The sequence below is a fragment of the Ptychodera flava genome, chromosome 15 (genome assembly GCF_041260155.1).
Source record: "Ptychodera flava strain L36383 chromosome 15, AS_Pfla_20210202, whole genome shotgun sequence".
NCBI lineage: Eukaryota > Metazoa > Hemichordata > Enteropneusta > Ptychoderidae > Ptychodera > Ptychodera flava.
Genome location: NC_091942.1, coordinates 20,227,657 through 20,248,139, shown reverse-complemented (window position 1 = coordinate 20,248,139; position 20,483 = coordinate 20,227,657). Strand labels below are relative to the sequence as shown.

General features: G+C 37.3%; 1 protein-coding gene across 1 annotated transcript in view; it reads left to right on the top strand.

Moving 5' to 3' along the window:
• Window positions 1-20,483, top strand: part of LOC139151473 (peptidase M20 domain-containing protein 2-like) — a 37,366-nt gene that overhangs the window by 8,579 nt on the left and 8,304 nt on the right. Inside the window, exon 2 of the mRNA XM_070724296.1 lies at window positions 13,162-13,313. Within this exon, the coding sequence (XP_070580397.1) occupies window positions 13,162-13,313 (152 nt within the window). The remainder of the gene's footprint in view (window positions 1-13,161; window positions 13,314-20,483) is intronic.

Below are 20,483 nucleotides of genomic sequence, written 5' to 3'. Positions count from 1 at the left end.
AATGGCACCTGTCCAAAACGGTGTAATCCAACGCATCATTCAAACTTTTGTCTTTTCTTCAGAAGTCATGTACTTTTGACCAAAGTTGGTCAAATATATGTTGACAGAATACTGATCAGTTGGTGTCGAAGCACCATTTCTCATGATACCTTCAACTGAAAACTCAAATCGAAAAATACGTAGTTTTCTGTTCATATTTGATTAAACCAGTCACTTGATGTTTTCGAACGGATGTAGGTCATACAGATCAAATGGGTTCTTGAAAGTCGGAAACAATAAAGAGAAATCGAAATGCTATATATAAATGTTCAATCATAACCTATTTAGCCGATCTAAAATTAGAGCGTTGTAAAATGACGAATTTGGCGTACCCATCCCTGACATGGGATACCGCTGAAGTTGGGGTGTAAATTTGGTCACAATAATGCTCAAAGTCCAAAAAAATCAGGCTTATAGCTGTTTTGACGAGCATAATTAGTGAGGTCATAAGGTAACTTTGTGTAAATTACCGATCCATATCCAACAAAACCAGACCTGTATGTTGTAGCCTGGCCCCCTGCCACACTTCTACCGCTGGCTGCGTGTTCACGTTTTGTTAGTCTGGTCCATGACCCATTTCTACCGTTGGCTGCGCACTTACAGCCAACGGTAGAAATAGGTCGGGGACCAGAATAATGGTGCAGGACTCCAGACAATAGACCTCTGGCTCTTTAGATTTGGTAATTGGGTTAAAAGGTCAGGGTGAATCCACGAAAGTTGGGTCTTAACTTAATCCCGTACTCTTCAATTTTCAACAAAAACTATACCTCTACAACATTTGACTGGATACCCATGTCCACAGCTGAACTAATGTGATACGTTGGGTCAAGGTTACGAAATATAAAAAATAATGTTTGAAAAATCTAAACTGACACAGACAGGGTCACCTACCTTGAAATTTGGTATGTAGAAGCAATGTGAATTTGATTGGTCTGTTTAAATCGAAGCCGACTGGCTGATCATGTGATCAAATACTTGCAGTGTTTAAATTGCATGTAGTGCAAGTGTTCAAATGACAAATGCTAAGCACATGGAAGAAATGATTAATTCAGTGACCCTTGGTCTTCTAACAGAGTCTACCACACTTAAGGTAACCCAAATAGTTTCCAATAACACTCCAAGTACAGTAAAAACCTTCATAATTCAACCAGAAAAAAAATTGAAATACTAGTAGTTCAATTATTTAAATTCAATTTTGCTGACAGTCAAATATAGTATTTTTAAATTGTAAAAATGCAAATCTTGCAGTGACTGACAAGATACTGGTGTCTGTTTATTCACTTTTGAGATTCAAATTTTTTTTGTGTTCTACTTTATTTGTATCTATCAGAGTTGAAAGTTATAATTGGGTAAGATACAAAATGTATCTAGGTACAAAGATGACAAAGTGGTCAAATTAGGAGACAAAAGCAGTGTTCAGTTCTTCATATGGTTAAAATAAAAGCGGAAATTAAATGTTTTCCAGAAAACGGGTTGATGAATTAAAAGAGGGTTGAATTAATAGGGTTTTAACGGTACATCATGAAATTTAGGTTTAGGGGTGGACCATTTGATATCCTGGGGGGATTCTGTTAGATTTTTGAAGAAAAAAAATTCCCAGCAAATGTCCATGAAAAAAAATCGGCCAGAGAAGGCCTGACAATAAAAGGCCTGAAGGAGTGGGAAAATTAAGACCTGTTGATCAGGGTTAAAAAATCCGCTTCCTCATCAATCTTCGAGATCCCCCCCCCATATCAAATTGTCCCCCCCCCTTAGTGTGGTGTATCAGCTGCAATTTCTGATTAAAGTGCAGACCAAAATTCATTGATCACAACAAGGGGCTGACCATTTGGTATTCATTTGGTTAAAAGTAAAAACAAAATTGTTCGTTTATTAGAAACTTTTATTGTTTACTAAAATCATGGTCTACATGCTACAAGCTGGCAAACTATGTCTCTCCCCACTCCCAAGGGGTGTACGCCCCCATAGAAAGGAATACAGATATGTGTTGCCAAGATGGGTCTATTTTTCTTGAAAATATCCCTAACCATAGTAACCATGGGTCAATGTTCCATCTGAAGAAAGCCAGAACACGGCTCAAATACACTTGAAATGCCAAAATGTTTCAGAAAAACAGTAGAAACAGCAGAAAAACGTACAATGACCCCCCTCAAAAAAACAAAACAAAAACAAAACAAAAAAACACACACACAAAAAAAACAGGTTACTTTTGGACCTTAAACATCAGTCAATGTTTTGAACTCCGGCAGCAGACCCCTGTACGAAAAAGTCTCTCTGGCACACTAGTCACTAATTATTACATCCTCATCAGTTGCCTGTTCTGGTGTATTTGGCAGCCCTAACTCAGGTGAAGAGTTTCCTTCCTCATTGTTTGATCGCTTTGACGCGGACTCGGCAATGTCTCTATCAGACGAACGTTTAACTGTAGAGCATCTGCTAGGCTGTCCATGCCTCGTACTGGGCCCATTGCTTCATTGATGTCATGGCGACAGTGAGGGCAGCTGGTGCATCGTATTACACATACATAACAACCGGTAATCATATTACATCCATGGCATATGTAAACTGGGAAAGTTACCTCCATCAAGCACACGATACATTGAAGGCTATTCCTGATCTGTGCTAAGGTATCCTGTAAAGAATAAGATCAGTTTCATTAGGTGTACAACTTTCTTGGCTGGCAAATAAAAATTCATCTTGGGCTTTTATTGGAATCTTGGGATCAACAAATGTACAAAAACCTTGCAGTCTCACATTATCAACATTACTGTGTAGTGATTGTTGCAGCAATCTAGTGAATATTGCATTTGCTAAAATCCTTATGTAAAATATGACATCAAAACAGGTCCGATAATTGCTATCATACAAGGTGTAATGAATCACCAGGTCCAAGAAACAAATAGAAAATGACAATTACACAATGTAAAATAGGACCATCTTGAACCAGTTTCAGTGGTGGTACCAGGTGTCTGCAATGGAAAAGCGTACCCTGCTGGCATGCTACACCCATCAAGATTGGCCAAAATTGACATATTAAGTGTAATTTGGCTAAACCACCAAATTTAATACTGTTGTAAGTCAAGGCCATGAATACTGTCACTCTATGATCATTTGAGAAACAGACAAGTCATATTTCGAAACCACATCTCTGTATCTACCATGAGCGAACTAATCTACTTTCTGAGAATCCCTGTCTCACTAGCATAAAAAGTAGCATAAACAATGAAAGGGGCAGTTCCCTATCAAGGATCAATTTTGAAAGCGGTCAAGGTTTTAAGTGGCAAACATGGGTAAAATACTTACACTAGAGCATTCATCTTCATCTCATTATATATCTACTTGAGGTCTTTTCCGTTTTACGCCGGATCTAACTCCTCAAATTGTGATGCCTCTATTGCCTTTATCTTTCTAGGCGTTTTCCAAAACATAGGATCTAAAACAAACCAAAACAAAGAGCAGACCTATATTTACAAGTCAATCTGCAGAGAGACAATTGTTTTGACAAACATGCTAACTTCTACTTGTATACATTATCCACTTTCCTGTACGAACCAAACCGAAAGGAGACGCACATGACAAAATCAGCCTTAGTGACCTTTCCCTTTAACTGAGGGGAGAGAATAAACCTGTTCAACAGGCTAAACTAACACAATAATTTAAGACCATTTGACATTGCCCCCTCCCTCCCCCACATACAAGCTCACACACAGAAATCCTTACATGTGCAAATCAGCACCATCATTGATTTTTATCTTGTGACTGGCAACAAAGACTGATGGTCTATATGTGGCTGAGATGGGCACACGTATTCGGTGTGCTGTGTGATAATTGTGACAGTGTGGTTGAGGGCGCTTGATGGGCAATTATACAGCTACTTTGAAAAAAGAATTATCTGACAAATGCTGCCAAGAATCCATACAAACTATATACAGTTTGAAGCTAATATTTGGCAACCCACCTGGACCCATTTTTGTGTCATTATTTACACAAGGAGTATGTGACAAAGTTCAAAACCCTTTCAAAAACATATTTTTCCCTGCTTCCACATCAACACTCTAAGGTATCTGACTGAAATTTATGTGGTTGAAAGAAGTTGTATTTTGCTTGAAAAACATGCCTCTTTTGCAGGGCCTTAGTCAATTGTTATGACAGAATGTTTTTTTTTCAGCGATTTAGAATAAGTCTAAAATTCGACCGGAAATATCACAGGAATCTAGGCCAATTTTTGAAAGGGTATTTGAATTTCCTGTCAAGTGATCCTTGATTCCTCGTGTAAACAATGGATATGTCATAGACAGTTGTGTAGCCAAATATTTAAGCTTTCCAATTGGCATATGGTTGATAGGTGCTCCTATCAAATTATTAGTCAGATACCTTGTAGTTTGAAAGAGGCTGTTTTCTACCAACGATTCTTAAAGCTGTACCCTGCAATGTTGACTTACCTGCAGTAGATGGTCCATTGTAAATGGGAAAATTGTTGGTATCCAACAACTTCATTTCTATCCCTGTCTCCTCATAGATCTTGTTCTGTACGCCTTCCACTGTGCAGTCGTTATCCGTTAGTGTCAACACCAGCGGATAAATTTCCCGAGTTCTCTGTGAGTACTTTTGTGCCTCCTTGAGTTCAACTACCATGATAGATTTCCTATAGATCGGGTTTTCTTTTGTACCTTGAAGCTGACGCCTGGTGGTGGTACATTTATTGGCCTTGGTTTGGACCATGGATTAGGTGACGACGTACGAGCAGGATGAGGTGACGTCATTGACGACTGCGGCTGGCAAGTTGCATGTTGACTAAAACCATCCCGGACTGTGTTCCCAAAGAAACTTGGTCCTGTTGGATAAACATAAACGCTGCTTTATCAAAACAATAGAAATCAATGTGACCTGGACAGGCGGTGGGGGCGGCGGGGGGGGGGGAGGGGGTGTTTGGCAGTGAAGGGGTAAGATAATTTTAAAGCCAGCTTCACGTAGGAGAAATTTGACAATGCATGCGTATCAAATGAAATTCCTACGTTCTGTACCCTTTCGCTTAGCTACCTATCGGACAAAGTCCTATATTTACTTAAAAGCCGAACGTTTTTGAGTGTTTTTACGCATCTGACAGCTACAACTTGGCTGTGAGTGTGACGCCATTTAGATTTGTGGTCCTATAGTGTTCGGTACCGATCGGAATCAGTTGCGTATATACGCAACACGTTATCAATATTCGTACATCGGCCTATACAGTCAAGTGAACAACTTTACGTATCGCGATCGCGCTCACATTCATTCACGTACGGAAGCTGCGGTCAACCATGGAGGTAGAAGAAAATTGCTAGTATGGAGTCGAGATTTTTATGCGTTAAATTACTCGTTGTCTGTACGTACGTCTTCAGCGATTAAGAAATGACAAGCAAAAATTGAAAAGTAAGCCTAGTAAAACGTGATATTTTTTCGATCAAAAGAAACGTACACACACAATCAAGAATGCGACACCAAGTCTCTGGAGTTTGAATTAAACAAATAAAATTTGTACATGTGTTTCCAGTAAGCCGCCGGCCGACCCTATACTCTCCATTGTTAAATATTTTGGGGGCAAACTGTACAAAATTCAAGAGTGTTTTTCCTATTCGGGGTTTCGCAAACAAAAAATAAAATTTAAAAAATCGCCGACCCGGAACCAACCTACCCTATTTTTCGAAGGCTTTAAATTTTACAGGAAATATACTATGTTTTTTTTTTCCATAAGCCTAAGCCTAAAATTTCATAATCCTGTGCCATTTTGAAAATGAAATTAGCCGATTTTATTTCTTGAAAATGCACAATATGTCAAATTTTACACTACGTCGCTTACCGTTTTGAAATTGATACGACACTCCAGGCTGCATGTTTGAACTCTCGAGCCCGTCGCCGTAGACATTATATATCACGCCCGGTTGTAGTTCAGAAAACTTGCCGTTTTCGTCGGGGAAGTACAGCAGCACATTGGCTGCGTCTTCAAGATAGACACTTTCCCTTTTCAGCCTATACACCCTGGCAACATTTGTTGCCGTGAGGCCTTCCTTAGGGAAAGATTTTTGGTCACCACCGTATTTGAGGATGTATCTTACCCCATCCATGACGATACGTCTTCAGCCGCGGCAGACTCTAGTGTGGATTGGACGAAAGTAGTCCTGGTAGACCCTTATCTGCATATTCAATTTCACCAGTAACAGTCACTCATTGGCCGACACTAACGTAACAATAGCTCATTTGCATGCGTATGCGTTCTCTTACCCTTTCCTGTCATTCGCACATGTTTAAGTACGTGTTCCGGATCCAATTCCCAGTGTATATGTTTTCCCATCGGCGAACATAGAATAAATTTTTGCAACAATCTAAAGAGTCAATTTACATAACAAAAGCACGGGCTTGGAAATCGGTTGCGCTCGGGAGTGTTCTCATGAGCTATACAAAATTAAATCGAGAATATTAAGAAAGTCTCTTCCGTAAAAGGGTGCGGAACAAATTGTGTCAATTTTATGGCCCCATTATCACCCACAAAATTCTAACACAGCTGGACATATACAAAGATGCATTATTAAACATACTTAAAGGCAGTAAAATACTGGTACACAAACGAAAATAAGACATTGTGAAAGAACCATTCTCGTAAACCTGCGCATTTGCATTAGTGGGGAAATTATAAGTGAAAAAAAAAATGTTTAACAGGCCTTGGGACGCTTCTCTGTTTAATCAAGCTATGGTAGAAAATGTGTGATTATTTGATACATTTTGTTCCGCGACTCTGAAGACTCAAGACTCATATTTTAGATTTTATTGCATGTGCCATGGGAAAATTCTCGAGCACCCGATGTCGATGTCAATCATGAATGCTTTGTGATGTAAGGGGCCGACCATTTGATATTCTGGGGTGGGCTGGAAGATTTTGGGAAAAATATTTTCAGCATATAAAGTGAAAAATTTTCCTGCCAAGGATGGCTTGAGAAACAAAAAAGATGGCAAACTAAGGCCAAAAAAATAGTTTGTTTCCCATCCTAAGTGTCTTCAAAAAAAATGGTGCGGTGACGCGACTTTTTTTTTATTTTCGTTTTTTTTTTTTTTTTTGCTGAAATGAAAAGTAGTTGTAACTTTTGATATTTTGGCGGTATTTTGTTGTGTGTACAGACTAGTTCGTGCTGTCTGACACAGTCGGTATTAAAACTCTTCAACACATTCTGTATGTGTGTAAAACTTGTTTGATGACGCTTGCATTTTCAGTCCAGACTTAAATTCGCCTGACATCAACATCAATACAAAATATAAAGTTTCTGTTGACAAGCTAGAAGCTGAGTGTTTTAACATGCTTTTGGGAGTAGTAAAAGCTATTGAAAAAAATATCAAAAGTGGCTGCTACTGACCCTTTCATCCTGAACTCACAATATTTAATTATGGCACAAGAAGTGTTTGCATGCAGCAAGATGCGTCCGGATGCGCTAATTTGCGGGTTGCGGGCATGAACAAATTATTTTCTTCAGTATCTTTTTTCTTTGTTAATTAGAATTACTGCTTAAAATAGTATCAATGCGTTTGTTTATGGAATAAAAGCCGCGAACGTCTTGAATAATGCCGTCATTCGAGCACCGGCACCCCCCCCCCCCCGGCCCGACATTCGTGTTGTCTACATCTGGTAGAGCGCCGCCAACGCCAGACTAGTAAATTTCTTATGCACAGGTGAACTTGAGTTCAATTTTCAGTGCTCCAAACAGATCTACACAATATGAAAAGGGACTGTATATGTAGTATAAACAACTTGGCCTTTCGATATGTTCATTTATTCAGAATTGTGCGCTCTCAATAGATGCATGCATATTGTTTGCTAAATATTTGGTGACTAATAAATAATGTTGGGCCTTTGCATGATTGTGAAGTAAACAAACAGATAGCTTTGACAAGTAAAGTGACGGACATTTAAAATCAAATGATTTTTTTGAGTAGTTGGGTCCTTGTTTCCGCTTCACATTTGATGAATTGTTTACTGTTTTACTGTGGTTAGTAACATCAACTACCATGTGTACAACTCCCTACTAACAGCAGATTAAAATGCCAAGTAATGAACTACTCAACACAGCATGCATACGTGTAAAGTGTATTATTATTGTTTACAACTGAAGTTTCGTCCAGACTTTATAATTGACAACAAAAGCAAGGCAGTTTGACGTGTACAGGCTGTATTTACACAATGAATACTAGGTGTTTCAAATTTCATTGTTATACAGGCATGAACCCCTAGATTTCCTAAATCCTCAAAAAGTCTTTAGGTGTAATTAAAATCTGGTTTTATCCTATAATCACTAATCTTTCATATGTATCCGCTTTAATAGTTAGCTATAACTTGAAAATATTCACAAAACGATGCTTTGTTAAGATCTAAACTTTAAACTATTGTTTCTATCATAATGCAAATTTGCCAGGCGGCACTATTCTCATTCCACTACTCAAATGGTAAACTAATGGAAGAAAAACAAATCAGATTCCCTTTGGTGCAGAACTTTTGAATTTTTGGGGCTCAATAAATTTTTCAAGTTATGCCATGGTCACAACATTTACAACTGAATTTTAAATCCTGTTTTTTATGTAAAGTTTTTACATATGTACATTTTTCCAGGCCCACTTCTGATCGAATGTAAGATACATGTGTTCTGCTGCAAGGCCGCAAATAAAACAAAATATTCCTTGAAAGAAGGAATGCCAAAAATAAAATGCCAGAATAATGTAAGGAAAACAAATAATATCCAGTGAGACTGGCAGGGGGAAAATATGGCCCCTCTCGAATCTTCACCCTCCCCCCATATCAAATGGTCCTCCCCTAAAAGGCAACGTGGACAACAAGTTTGACATGCCATAAAGGAAAGAAAATCGTAAAAAGATAAAACATAAAACCAACGCTAAATGTAGTATATAGTTTTGTAATGTTGGACATCAGTTGACAAAAACGTGAAAACGAAAAATGAAAAAGGGATATATAGTGTTTTAACGTCGAACATCAGTGCATGGAGACATGAAAACGGAAAAAAAGAAAAACGGATGTTTTCATTATATCTATGTATGATTTATGCATAGTGACAAAGAAGACCATTGGACGCATTTTGCAGTCACTAGCAGAATCATGAGGTCCCATTTTTGTTAAAAATCATTATACTGCTAACAATATAAAACGAAAAATGTGATCTTTTTGTATCAGTTATCGAAAACTCAAATAAGAATGAAGTTAAAAGCTGCGAATTTTATCAATTGACTTCATGACTTGAAAACGAAAGTGACGTGGACGCAATGTGCCACGGATTGATTCAGTCATATTATAATTTGTATCCTAAAATGATGTTTTCATTTTCAACAAAACAAAAAAAATCATTACCAGTATAAAAATATTCCCTAATCTTAAAATTAAAAAATAGTACTATTTTCAAGATTCATAAAATTTATTACGGGACATTGTACGTATTTGATGAAAAACGAAATGAAGAGAAAGGAAACTCTTTGAAATAAAATCATGTCTTACCGATTTAAGAGGAATTTGCAATTTTACTTTGGTGCGTGCGAAAATTAGAAATTGAAAATTGAAAATTGTAAGTTTCAACCTTTTTCATTTTTTTTGAAAATGGTCGAAAGACGACTCATTTGAATTGCTGTTCCCGGCCCTCTACCGGCCAGTGGGTGAGCAGCATCAATGCGTACGAGACTTCCAGTTTCCGCAACGCATACTTGTTCCCGCGCTCACTGCATGTGCTGCGGAAGACTGGCCACCGAAGACGATATAAAGGAAATTGAGGGCAACTCTAAACATTGGCCCTACGAGTATGGCGAGAGTGTCCGGCTTTGGCTACGCCGCCTCCCACGGCGTAGCCAAAGCCGGACACTTTCGCCATACTCGTACCTGACTACTCCACACATCGGCTCTACCAAGATTGTTTAGTATTACGATGTGGTGAATAAAAGGATCATTGCATTTATTTGTGTGGAATACATGGCGAGACACCGGTGAATCGGGGTAAGCCTAATTCACGTGCCACGCGCCGCGAGCCAGAAGAAGGTGAATTTTCACTCCAATTTACTTCATTGATTCATTTTCATGAACAAATCAACATTCGGGCTTCAACGCCGCCTTCTAAATGCATGAACTGGGGACCAGCGAATGACCAGCGTGCATATGCAGAAAGGGACTCAAGAGAAATTATAGGGAGGGAGGCCAGTATTTTTCAAAATCACACTGCACGTAAATTTGTAACGTTAAAAATTGATCAATCAAAATTCCGTACATTGATTTCGTAGACCATATGTTAAGGTTGCTATATTGCAAATATCTAGGTCCTATGGTGTCTATCGAACTGTGACTGGTATCAATAAAAACGTTGCAAACAGGTTTATTTTGTGGACAAGTCCACCATCCTGCCAACTTGTATCAATCAAAATGTTACCAAAACGCTGTATTTCGCACGCGTGCAAGTAAACCACAGTCCCACCACAACACATAGGCTGCGGGCAGGCCTAACATGAACGCGATAGGCATACTCGTGTCAGGCCAGGTCAACATTGATTTTCGAAACACGATACAGTCTTGGCCAGTCTTGGTGTCCTAATCACGGGCAAAAGACGACTCTCACTTTATACCTCCATGCGTAAACAAATGTATTTCCAGTTAACCACTGTGACGCTTACCAGAGACTCTGCATGTTGAGGTGTCGAAATTGGTCAAACTCTAAAGACTTTATTCCATCTAATCAATTTCAATCCCCGACTTATGTAAGTTTGGCGCAACAAAGGTAGTGTTGAGATGGGTATTGTTATTGTGGTGTTGCCTGAATATACTACGGGCATATATAAACTAATGCAATTCCTAGATTCCGTATACTCTTTTTAATTAGGCCCTCCCTCCCTACAATTTCTCACGAGTCCCTGGCACGCGGCACGTGAATTAGACCCTAGTCATGTAATCTGGGTTCCCGGTAAACCGGTTTGTTGATTGAGTGATTCGTCTTAACGGTGTTTCGGAACCAAAAATGGGGTTCCTTCATCAGTCGCTCTCTTGTTTTGTATCCCCTCCGCTTGGTTGTGTGATGAAGTCATCTTCGTCCTCGAGGAGGAGAAGCCAGATTCGTTATTGAGAGAGTTCAGAGAGTTAGCCACTCTATTGACTGACTATAGTGAGCTATCCGGTGTGTGGTGTCATATTATAATTAACATGACCCAGCATCGACCGGAGTTTCTAGACGGTTATAAGGATTTTTGTTTAAGGGCATATTTTGAGCGTTGCTAGTGCTCGTTATGTTAACAGTATATGTTGTACTATTAATCATTGGTCATTGTTCGGCGTGTGGCGTCGCTTATCTACGTGTATTTCACAAATCTGCGCACTGATCTCTCGCTTAATCCTGACAGATTATGATCAGGAAACAAGTCTTTCAAAGTACATGCTATCTCGCGGTGTGTTTTACCTTCAAAAACAACCATTTGCCGCATAAACTCTTCAGAGACTAAGGAAGACAACTCCATTTTAATTTACCGCAGTTCTTGCGTTGACGGAAGCCGAAAATCTCGCACGCATCGCTGCTCGCCCACTGGCCGGTAGAGGGCCAGGAACAGCAAAGAAATTGAAATAACATGTAAGTCGTTTTTCGACCATTTTCAAAAAAATGAAAATGGTTGAAACTTACCATTTTCAATTTTCAATTTTCGCAAGTAACAAAACGAACAGCGAATTCATTTTAAATTAGTTGTACATGATTTAGTATTAACGAGTTTCGATTCTCATCATTTTTGTTCTCCTTCAAATGTCAAAATTATCCTATCTTTTATATTTTACAAAAATCGGAAGGAATACCATTTTTGTCATGTTAAGATAGAATAAAGTTGAAGACTTGAAGTTATTTTTATGCTTTGTTGAGAATGGCAACATCGTTTTTAAAAATGAATTAAAATCAAAATATGAAACAAGGAACGTTCAATAAAAGTAAACCTGAACTTGTGTCTTTAAATCTTATGAATGAAACAGAATTAATTGATAAAAGCTTAATTTGTGTTTACTGAAAATTGCTTTTCGGATTCAAAATATAAAGAAGGCGAAACAGAATTATGTTTCATTAATAATGAAATAGCAGAAGCTTTATTTAAAACGGGCCTTCAATCGTTTTTTTTTCAACGAAGATAAAAATGAAAAATAATTTTCGATTTGAAACATTTCAAATGTTGCTTTCTATGCCAAAAGGCTGTTTAATATTTTTGGAATTGATTGGCCGCGAAAACCGTACCAAAAATCGGTAAAATAAAATTTTGTCTGCAAAAACGAATATTAAAAATTGGTTGTTATTTCATTCAAATGAAAATTGCATTTTGAAGGTGATTTCAATTTTCAATTTTCAATAAATTGGTTGGACGCTACGTACACGCATTGATAGGCCCTTCAGTTCTCTCTTCCTTTATTCCAGAAATTAAATTTTGTTTATTTTGTGAAACAAGTTTAAAATTTTGTTGAATTTGCAATTTTAGACTAACTAAATGAAATTGTAAAATGCCTTTCAATATACCAAAGTCGGTCATAATCAGTGATCACTACCAAAGATTATCGAAATAGGAGTCATGCTTGGGCAAAAATAACATTTGATTCAGATATAGTCTTTCATATAGTTCCCTATTGTGCTGTCACGAAACACGAAAGAGCTGAATGACCTCAAAGTCTGTCGTACGTTTCTTCGAAAAAAATCCATAGCAAGTTCTTACCACGGTATTCTAAGAATAGCTGATTTCTTGACAAATAATTATGGCAGACAGCATTAACAATGAGAATCAAACTCACACAAGACCAAGCAAGTTCACTCCATTCTAAAAGGAATCTAACTATAAAATTCGAAGCAGACCTGATGAAGAGATAGCTTGATATATCCCTTGAAAATATCGCACAAACAGACGGACACGAAATGCTCAATCAGACAAACTGGCTGTCCGACAGCGTTATGAAAAAAACTCGCCTTTTCTGCAAAAATTCCGTTATTGGTTCAATCCTCTGAAATTCTCTTCGGTGCAATATAACATAATTGAGTTAGTCTCTCAAATATTTTTTCTCTTAAGGTAATAGCATCCCAAGTACACTTTACTTTATTACAGCTTACTGTGCTTGGAACACCAGGGGAGGAGAAAGACGGTGGAAAGATCAACCTGATCGAGGCAGATGTATTCAAAGACATTGACCTCGCCATGATGGTCCATCCAACTAATACTCATTGCATTTCTAGCCCGTCATGCCTTGCAATACAAGCGTAAGTATTTGTGTTATATATGAACGCTCTGCTTTCTGCATCGCTTACTGTAATTTCCCAAGAGAACAACTGTATACTTATATATATATATATATATATATATATATATATATATATATATATATATATATATATATATATGTGTATATGTATATATATACATGTATGTATGTATAGGATAAAGCCCGAGTACGAGGGCTCTTCTGGTATATAAAGTCCAACCCAACGATAAAATGTCGAGGCCACAGGCCGAGACATTTTATCGTAGGGTTGGACTTTATATACGAGAAAAGCCCGAGTATGAGGGTTTTATCCGACTTAAAACTATCGCCCCTTACGTCAACCGTCCCCTTTGTCAATGTAACATGTTTAGGATATGAATTAAAACTTTTTTTTGTGAAATAGCCTTCCAATGTAATGGAACATCCTATAAATGCCCTTGGGCACATTATATAAATGCCCTAGGGCATATTAGTTTATGTTTGTACCACAGCAGATTTTGTGTTGCAGCTGGTTTCCGCTGTGTTACCAAATTTGAATATTAAAACGTACCAGATGTCTACAGAATATGACATGTTCACTTTTGATTGGACAGTACTTTACTATGGCGGTCATTCGTTTCTGGAATTTGGTGACCAAGGCTTTACGAGTAGATAAAACACCCTGAATTCAGCACTTTGATTGGTCAATCAACAGTAGATAGTTTTTAAATATAATATATATATATATATATATATATATATATATATATAATATATATATATATATATATATATATATATATATATATATATATATATATATATATATTTTGTGGGTTCGAACCCGTATGAAAACTAGCCGTATTTTCTATCCTGGGTTGATAGCTCTGCTGGTGGACAGAATTGTCCCCGAGGTTATCGTTCGCCCAGTTAAAGCGATGTATTTGTTGCTTCGCTTCGATAAAGTTTGTATGTGCGATGTGTGATAGTGAGCATGCGTGCTTGAGTGCTTCACGAACTCTACAACGTGTGGAGCGGTCTCAGTCAGAGAAATATATATATATATATATATATATATATATATATATATATATATATATATATATATATATATATATATATATATATATATATTTTATATATTATGGCAAGCCAAATGTTGCAGAATTCGAAAATTTTATGTTTATGTTCATAAAAGCATTTTGTGTTCATAAAAACATGTTTGTGTTCATGAAAGACATTTTTTGTTCATGAATTTTATGTTTGTGTTCATCAGAACCATTTTTATGTTCATGAAAAATATTTTTGTGTTCATAAAACCATTTTTGTGTTCATGAAAACCTGTTTATGTTCATGAAAACTTTTTTGTGTTTATGAATTTTATGTTTTATGTTTATAAATTTCATGTTTATGTTCATAAATTTCATGTGTATGTTCATAAAAAACATTTTTACGTTCATAAAACCATTTTTGTGTTCATGAATATATGTTTTTGTTCATAAAAACCGTCTTTGTGTTCATAAAACCATTTTTTTATTCTTGAAATTATGTTTATGTTTATAAAGTTTATGTTTATGTTTATGAAAACATTTTTGTGTTCTTGAATTTTATGTTTATGTTCAAGATACCCATTTTTGTGTCTATAAACCATATTGTTTTGTTCATAGTTTGTTTTTATGTTCATGAATCACATGTTTGTGTTCTTGAAAACAAATTATTTTCATGAATTCGATGTTTATGTTCATTGTTTACGTTCATTGATTTGTTCATAGATTTTTATGTGTTTGTTCATGAAAAACAATTTGTGTTCATAGATTTCAAGTTTACGTGTATGAACCATATTTTTTTTTCCGTAAAATCATTTTTGCATTCTAAAAATCATGCATGCATGCACTTTTTCAGCGCTAGGTGGCACTCTGCAGTTCTCAGAGGTGGCCATATTATGACAGACTGATTTGTGGCCGCAGTGTTTTTTCCTCTTCACCCTCCGAACACCCTGCTCACCACACCTTCAGCGCGGCATATCCCAAAATCCTAAAACGACGCGATGATGAACAATTTTCTCGAGAACAGATCCGTCCTAAGGCGGAAATCGCACCCTTGGCATACACTGTACAAAAAACTCTCTTTGAGTGTGCGTCCGCCATGGTAAGACAGCCATTGATCATCGCGGTGAGAGACAAATTTGCTAAGCCTATCGCCTGTTTCTGGGCATGTCTGGCTAAATTGACGGCCCGACAGTGTAAATTACTTCAGTGTGCACAATCCCCTTTCACGAGTCCCAGTCAACTTTGGCCAATTCAATTCAATTTACTATTATGGTTTACATAAGTTTCCTGGATGAAATACAAGAGAGTGTAATAAGCTCAAGCTGCCCATGGAATTTATCATCTGCCTTATCCTTATTAAACAAAAACTCCCTCTGTCGCACTTTGCTATTTCTGATGGCATTTTCGACAGGGACTGAAAATTCGCAACTGACAGTGCATTTCTGTGTCATCAGATCCAACGCGACGTTTAATTCGAGCAGAAACCAAATGTTAGTTACGGACTGGTTACTCCGTCACGTGATTTCAAACGATTTGCACGGTGTATAGTTTTAAATATCTGCGAGCACAGGTCGCTGATTGCCCGGCTGCCAGGTTTGCTCGTCCCATTTTGCTGTGGTAGTCTCTATCACCAAGAGACTGGTAAGATTATGTTTACGCAAGGCGAAATAACAGTAATGGAGGATCATTTGTCTTCTAGCCAGGGTAAATTAAAGTACACTTGCTTTCCTTGTGGCAAAATTGAGTCAAAGTCTTTCCCCGTAATCCCTCGGCACATTAGCAGAAAACATGCCACTACTCCAGGCATACTACTACTACTACTACAAGGTTTTCATGAACATAAAAATGGTTTTCATAATCACAAAAATAGTTTGTATGAACATAAAAATGGGTTTTCTGAACATAAACATAAAATTCATGAACACAAAAATGGTTTCATGAACATAAAATTGTTTTTATGAACACAAAAATAGCTTGTTTGAACATAAAATTGTTTTTTATGAACATAAACTTGGATTTCATGAACACAAAAATAGCTTTTATGAACACAAAAATGGTTTTGATGAACATAAACATAAAATTCAGGAACACGAAATTGGGTTTCATGAACATAAACATGGAATTCATGAAGACAAAAATAGCTTTTATGAACACAAAAATGGTTTTGATGAACATAAACATAAAATTCATGAACACACAAATGGCTTTGATGAACATAAACATATAATCCATGAACACAAAAATGGTTTAATAGTTTGGCATGAACATGAAAATGGTTTTGATGAACATAAACATAAAACTCATGGACACAAAAATGGTTTTCATGAACATAAATATTGAATTCATGAACACAAAAATGTTTTTATGCCACACTTGACTTGCCATATATATATATATATATATATATATATATATATATATATATATATATATATATATATATATATATATATATATATATATATATATAAATGTATAGTTAATCGCATGAGTAGGTGTGCTGTTACAGTTGTAACAAGTCATTGACAATGACATAGTCCCCACTTGTAATAGGAGTATTAGTCTTGAGGGGGCAGGGAAATGAGGTCATTAAGAAGTATCACTAAAGTGTATATGTTCAGATCTATGGACACATAGGTCTATGTCATTGTTCCAAATTTGAAACAAGAGGCATGTCTAAGTTATGGTTCTAAATCGGGAAAAAAGATCAAACCTCTAGCTGTATTGGCCAGCCAAGAAATACATATGTGCATAATAAATGAGGTACAAGATGTGACATCTTAAGGTCTATTATCCTATCAAAATTGAAGCGTAAAGAACTTGTGATTACTGAGTTATGCATATATATGCATATTCAAGGTCTAAGGTCATCAAGGTCACGTGACATTTTGAAAAAAAACATTGTATTGCTAATTAATCCATATATGCCAAAATTCAGACCTCTAGCTCTATTGGCTTGCCCACAATTATATGGGCATAATTAACGAGGTAAAGCATGTGTTGTCATAAGGTCTCCCATCCTACTAAATATAAAGGACATAGCACTTGTGGTTACTTATTTATTGACATAATCGTGTATTTTAGGTAAAAGGTTATCGAGGTCACATGACATTTTGTCAAAAATTTCTATCCTATAGTCTATCCCTATATACTAAAAATCATACATTTACCTCTATTGGCTTGTTCAAAATTAGATATGCACATAATGAATCAGGTACAATATGTGACGTCATAAGGTGTCCCATCATACCAAATATGAAGGGTGTAGCACTTGTGGTTCCTGAGTTATGGACAAATATGTATATTTGGGGTCAAAGGTCACCGAGGTCACGTGACATTTTGTCAAAAAAATTGTATTGCTAAGTTATCCCTACATACCAAAAATCAGACCTCTAGCTCTATTGGCTCGCTCAAAATTAGATATGCACATAATTAATGAGGAACAATATGTGGCGTCATAAGGTGTCCCATCATACCATATATGAAGGGTGTAGCACTTGTGGTTACTGAGTTATGCACAAATATGTATATTTGAGGCAGGTCAAAGGTCACCAAGGTCACGTGACATTTTGTCAAAAAAATTTTAAGTTATGCCTATAACCCCAAAATCAGACCTCTAGCTCTATTCGCTCACTCAAAATTAGATATGTGCATAATTAATGGGGTACAATATGTGGCGTCATAAGTTGTCCCATCATACCAAATATGAAGGGTGTAGCATTTGTGGTTACTGAGTTTTGGACAAATATGTATATTTGAGGTCAAAGGTCATTGAGGTCACATTACATTTTTTCAAAATAATTGTATTGCTAAGTTATCCCTATATACCAAAAATCAGACCTCTAGCTCTTTTGGCTCGCTCAAAATTACATATGCGCATAATTAACGAGGTACAATATGTGGCGTCATAAGGTGTCCCATCATACCAAATATGAAGAGTGTAGCACTTGTGGTTACTGAGTTATGCACAAATATGTATATTTGAGGTCAAAGGTCATTGAGATCACTTGACATTTTGTCAAAAAAATTGTATTGCTAAGTTATCCCTACATACCAAAAATCAGACCTCTGGCTCTATTGGCTCGCTCAAAATTAGATATGCACATAATTAATGAGGTACAATATGTGGTGTCATAAGGTGTCCCATCATACCAAATATGAAGGGTGTAGCATTAGTGATTACTGAGTTATGGACAAATATGTATATTTGAGGTTAAAGGTCACCAAGGTCACGTGACATTTTGTCAAAAAAATTGTATTGCTAAGTTATCCATATATACCAAAAATCAGACCTCTAGCTCTATTGGCTCGCTCAAAATTAGATATGCACATAATTAATGAGGTACAATATGTGGCGTCATAGGGTGTCCCATCATACCATATATGAAAGGTTTACCACTTGTGGTTACTGAGTTATGGACAAATATGTATATTCGAGGTCAAAGGTCACCAAGGTCACATGACATTTTGTCAAAGTGTCTGAGATATCTGCGTGAACGGATGGACTCACGGACTGACATGACCCAATCTATGAGCCCCCTGGACTTTATCTGTGGGGACTAAAAACTGTGTCACTGCATCCTTTTTGCAATATGAATACGATGACAAAAACTAAATTTTTATTTATCTTGGCCTTATACATGGGAGCCTATGTACTGCCTTATACATGGGAGTCTATGGACTGCCTTATACATGGGAGTCTATGGAGGTGAAAACTAGTGTGAAAATCTCAGTAATACTTTATGGGTCGCCTGTGCTTATACATGGTAATCTATGGACTGCCTTATACATGGGGGTCTATGGAGGTGAAAACTAGTGTGAAAATCTCAGTAATACTTTATGGGTCGCCTGTGCTTATACATGGGAGTCTATGGACTGCCTTATACATGGGGGTCTATGGAGGTGAAAACTAAAAAGTCCTCTAACATGGCCAAATTTGATCGCATTGTGAAGCAAATCGACGTGCATCTGTATGAGGTAGGGTACTATCCTTGAACCAAGTTTGAACAAAATCGCTCCAGGCGTCTATGAGATATCTGCGTGAACGGACGGACGCACAGACGCACGCACGCACGCACACACGGACGCACGGACGGACGCACGGAACATGACCAAACCTATAAGTCCCCCCGGACGGTGTCCGTGGGGACTAAAAACCACACTTAAGGTCAGGAACTTGTAAACATCACGAGGCCGAAGGCCGAGTGATGTTTACAAGTTCCTAACCATAAGTGTGGTGATTACAACTGTAACAGCTCACCTACGAGGTGCGATTAACGACTTATACCACGAAAAACAGGCCAATCTTCTCTAAAATTTGAAATTACTACCAATAAATTGTCGACTTTTCATTTGAACACCCTCAATGGAATGGAGTGCCCATTGTACGTCGAAAGGTTCACGGAGGTCATTATGCACGTGGCATGCGAGTTTGGGTGAATATACTATCCCAGACAAGTAGGACAAGGGCTCTGGTAAACTGCAAATCTGCATTTGAATAAGGCTACAGAGTGGTATAACGCACCTGTGTTGAAGGAAACTGTTTTAGTCTGATTGGTTAAATAAAATGGCTTGCCTTACTCTGTCGTATTGGCTATTGGCTAGGGAGAAGGCATTCAATCTGTAGATGCATGCATGTGATTGCCTCGTGGATGCATCAGGCTTTCAATGCCATTTTGGTGTTTTTGACTGGTCAAGATGGATCTTGTCAACTTGTCTGATCTGATGACCCTAGAGACTTCTTAGAGGTCTATGGACGGCCATGTAAAAACAACAAATTTGGATTTTACAGGGGCAAACTGCCCTTTAAGAGCAGCCGCTACTACAGAGTTCATCCAATCCACGATGTGTAGTTCAACTTATAAAAAGAACTTGGCGATGATACCGCCGACAGGACCGTACTATCGACGACCCTTGCCAAGGCGTAAACAAGTTCTCCTCCCAGAAAGTAGGCGTCTTTACGTTAAGCAAATGTGCGAGATGGCTTGGATAGAAGGCCATCACACTGGGCATTCTGGCAAGGTAATTTATTCTTTTACTATGATATTTATACAATCATAAACGAATTCTGTAAAGTTATAAAATTAATTCATTGATCAAAATATTTTGTTGTGTGTGTGGCAATACCAGAGAATTTCTTT